General features: G+C 32.6%; 1 protein-coding gene across 3 annotated transcripts; it reads left to right on the top strand.

Annotated features, from left to right (window-relative positions):
• The first annotated feature begins 1660 nt into the window (after positions 1–1660).
• On the top strand, positions 1661–3395 carry LOC140820885 (aquaporin SIP1-1-like). Of its 3 annotated transcripts, none has more exons than XM_073181259.1 (3): positions 1661–1821; positions 1926–2244; positions 3081–3395. In XM_073181259.1, the coding sequence occupies exons 2-3, from the start codon at positions 1948–1950 to the stop codon at positions 3378–3380; spliced, it is 597 nt and encodes a 198-aa protein (XP_073037360.1). In that variant the 5' UTR covers positions 1661–1821; positions 1926–1947; the 3' UTR covers positions 3381–3395. The 3 variants fall into 3 exon arrangements, with proteins under 3 accessions (XP_073037360.1, XP_073037359.1, XP_073037358.1); XM_073181258.1 differs by having other exon boundaries at positions 1661–1835; positions 1922–2244; XM_073181257.1 differs by having other exon boundaries at positions 1662–1832; positions 1922–2244.
• Positions 3396–3747: the final 352 nt, after the last annotated feature.

The following is a 3747-nucleotide window of genomic DNA, read 5'->3' as shown; positions in this document are numbered from 1 at the left end:
TAGTTCGCATACTAACTTTTAATTTTTTTATAAATACTAGTAAAAGATGCACATGCATTGCATGTGCTATTATTATTTTTAATTTGATTAAATAATATTAAATAATTAACACGAAATTATTTTCGATTTAGAAAAGTTGTTCGATTTTATGGAGTGACTTGAAAATGTTTTTAGTATGATAAGAAGGGTAATTATGGAATTAAATATTTTGGTGTCCTCAAAGGTAGTTATTCTAAGGGCATCCGCATCCGTCGGAATTAATCCATGTTAATAACTCTCCATCTCATAAAAAATGATGGGGTCCACGAGCCACATATTCATTACATTAACACTTCCCCATTATTAACACACACCCACATTCATTTAATTTCAACTTTCATTATTTATGGGTCCCACTATCCACTTACTCACTTATTTTTTATTTTTAATTATTTCAATATCTTTCTAATATTTTTAAAATATTACAACAACTATTACTAAAAATAAGTACTATTATTATTTTACAAATAACTTCATTCCAATATTCATTAAAATATTATTAAGAAACGAAAAAAAAAATTGGAATTTTTTTTTTTTTGAAATATTATTCAACACAATCTCTTTAAAAATACCACAAAATACAATGAAAACGAATTACGATAATTGAAAAGAGAATTACATCAAAAAAAAATTACATATTCCCTTTCTCTCTAATCCGTCGCTTTTTGCGACGGTTTTTGAAAAACCGTCGCCGATTGCAATTTTTTTTTAAAGAAATTCGAAATATGCGACGCTTTTGAATTTGCGACGGTTTTTGAAAAACCGTCGCAAATTTCGGATTAACGGCGTTCATTCCGATGAATTTTTCTGCTGACTTGGCACAAAAAATTAATAACACCTCCACCCACATTGGTATGTTAACCAATGTGGGTGCCCTAAGGCCCTCACACTTAATATAATAGTATAGAATAGTATAGATAATTTTAAATTTGCTTAAATATTAATGTAATATCATTATTATTATTTTTTAGATAAGATTATTAGAACTTTCAAACTTATTAAAATTACTACATTATCATTTGATAATTTTTAAACTAAGTGATCAAATTTATTTTTAAAATAAAATAGTAATGATTTTTTATGTTTTATTTTATATTAAAACATGAAAAAAATTGTTTTTAAAACTAAAATAAAAAATGAGAGTTTCATGATTAATTTTGGTCCCTATAGTTTAATAAATATAATAAATTAGTCTCCAAAAATATATTTAACCATAAAATAAATGGCAATTACTAATTTTGTTGCAATTTTCTAAGTTTAAAGACTAAAAATTTTACGTTCAAATGTTTAGGGACCAAAATTATTTTGATATGAAAGTATGAGAACTAAAAGTGCTTTTTCTCTATTATTTGAATAAAATAAGAATTTTTTTGATTCAAGAAAAAAACTAATACTAGTAATTATCAAATACACTCGTGAAAATATTTAATCTTCGGTTTCTAATTTGTGTGAGACGGTCTCACCAATCATATTTTGTGAGACATATATCTTATTTAGATTATTTAAGAAAAATATTATTTTTAATATTAAAAATATTATTTTTATCGTGAATATCAATATAAAAATTCGTCACAAGTGAATAGGAAAAGAAATGATTGACATATTTTTTTGATTATTGGATTGATTAATCATCGAACCACCGTATCTCAAGCTCTCCAAATTTCAACGATTTCGTGTATATAATACAAATGTTGTAACAATATCATATCTACAAGATTTGCAGCAGCCGATTCCTACTCTCTTTCACTCAGTAACACCACCCCGTTTCTTGTTGGTGGGTAGGTGAAAGCAAGGTGGTTGAGTCACCCGATTAGCTCCCAGTTCATTTTCTTCTTCCGCCGTAGCATATAAACACGGAATTCATCGTTTCTTGATTTTACAGGTAGTTTCAGAGGAGTAGAATCGGAGATGGGGGCGATCAGGGCGGCGGTGGCCGATGGGGTGCTGACGTTCATGTGGATTTTCTGCGCGTCGGGGCTGGGTGCCGCCACGTACGTCATAGCTTCGGCGCTGAGCGTGGCCCCTGGCCTCCCGACGCTTTTTATCACCACGTTCCTTGTTTTCGTGCTGTTGTTTATATTCGGCTTCGTTGGAGATTTGATGGGCGGCGCGACGTTCAACCCTACCGCCACAGCTGCGTTCTACGCGGCCGGGCTTGGGGGCGCCGATTCTCTTATTTCTGCGGCGCTTCGGTTTCCTGCTCAGGTATGTAAATGGATTCACTGCTCTTTTTCGTCATCGATCGAAAGAATTGTGATGGATGGATTAAACCATTTTCCAATTCCTTGAGCTTGAATTGGAAGGGGATGGGATATAGCAAAAAAATCGTTTTTTTAGAAAATTGTACAAAAAATTGAATTATATGTTTATCATTTGGTGTAAGAACAATGTGATTAGTACTGATAACACCAAAATTTAATTTTAAAAATAAATGGCAATTAGACTATTTGAAGTTACATATTGGATTCAAGTCCTCTTGTTGCTTCATGGATTTATTCTTTCTTGTTGATTGCTTTGTTTATCTAACAAAGTATCTCTGTTATATCAGAGCTTCATCATTTATAACTACGATCGATTTTATTTTTCTTTCTAGTTTAAAAAGTCGTTGGAATCGTATAACACGCAAATTACTCACTTTTAGTTTATTGTAATCTTGTTTTTGAGCTTTGAATAGCAATTACAAGTATTTAATTGTGTTTAGCTAGTTTCAAAAAAAAAAAAAGATTGTGTTTAGCTGGTTACAATCTTATGTTAAGATGAAGTTTTTTTGGTCATATATTTAATGATGATAGCATCATTTTGTGTACGATTAGTTTTTGACACAGACTACCTTTAAACCCGTGGCAAGATGTGGTATACAGACTTGTAATAGAAGTATGTTTACGAGGTTGTACTTCAGCAAGATTTTTATGTGCTGGTTAACATTTTTTTCGCATCCACTTGTAGAAATCAATGAGCCCATGACAATGTTTGGTTGGAAGTTTAATTTTCTTCGGGTTGCGTTTACAAAATATTCTATCTGTCTGTTGTATCCTTGACAGGCAGCTGGTGCAGTTGGTGGCGTCCTCGCGATTTCGGAGGCTATGCCCATTAAGTACAAACACATGCTTGGAGGTCCTTATTTAAAGGTTGATTTGCACACCGGAGCAATAGCTGAGGGCGTCTTGACTTTCATAATCACTTTTGCAGTACTTCTCATTGTGATAAAGGGTCCGAGGAACCTAGTTATCAAGAATTGGTTGCTTTCCATGTCGACTGTTTCGCTAATTGTTGCAGGTTCGAGTTATACGGGACCTTCCATGAATCCTGCCAATGTAAGCACCGCATCTCCTCTGATTTAGAATTCTGTGGAAAGTATTTTCTAAAATCTAGTTATACCCCTCACCGTGTTATTATTGCAGTTTGTTCTTCTAGAAATCTCTCAGCCGTGATTAAATAACTTTGAAACCGAGGAAAATTCTCTTTTGCTTGTTGTATAGGAAAGCTCTACACATTATCTTTGGTCTTTTAGATTAAATATCCAATTTCTAGGATCTGCTGTCTAGGAACTACCGTATGCTAACATCCTCATAAATCGAGATTCCATGCATATCTAATTGCTTGACTGAAATCTTAAATTATCTTTTGCATAATTGTTACCCAGCGTAGGAACTGGAAGACTGAACCGAGTTCTTATTACTCTTTGTTTTATTCCTGGAACGCATTGTT

Source organism: Primulina eburnea, unplaced genomic scaffold (genome assembly GCF_022965805.1).
Source record: "Primulina eburnea isolate SZY01 unplaced genomic scaffold, ASM2296580v1 ctg263_ERROPOS1100000, whole genome shotgun sequence".
In the NCBI taxonomy this organism is placed as follows: Eukaryota; Viridiplantae; Streptophyta; class Magnoliopsida; order Lamiales; family Gesneriaceae; genus Primulina; species Primulina eburnea.
The sequence above is the reverse complement of the archived record's forward strand: the minus strand, read 5'-3'. Positions and strand labels throughout refer to the sequence as shown.

Bases quoted from the DNA above. Each gene is read 5' to 3' on its own strand.
- LOC140820885 (XM_073181259.1), top strand. From the start codon at position 1,948: ATGGGGGCGATCAGGGCGGCGGTGGCCGATGGGGTGCTGACGTTCATG. The intron at 2,245-3,080 runs GTATGTAAATGG...TATCCTTGACAG, and splicing joins CGCTTCGGTTTCCTGCTCAG to GCAGCTGGTGCAGTTGGTGG.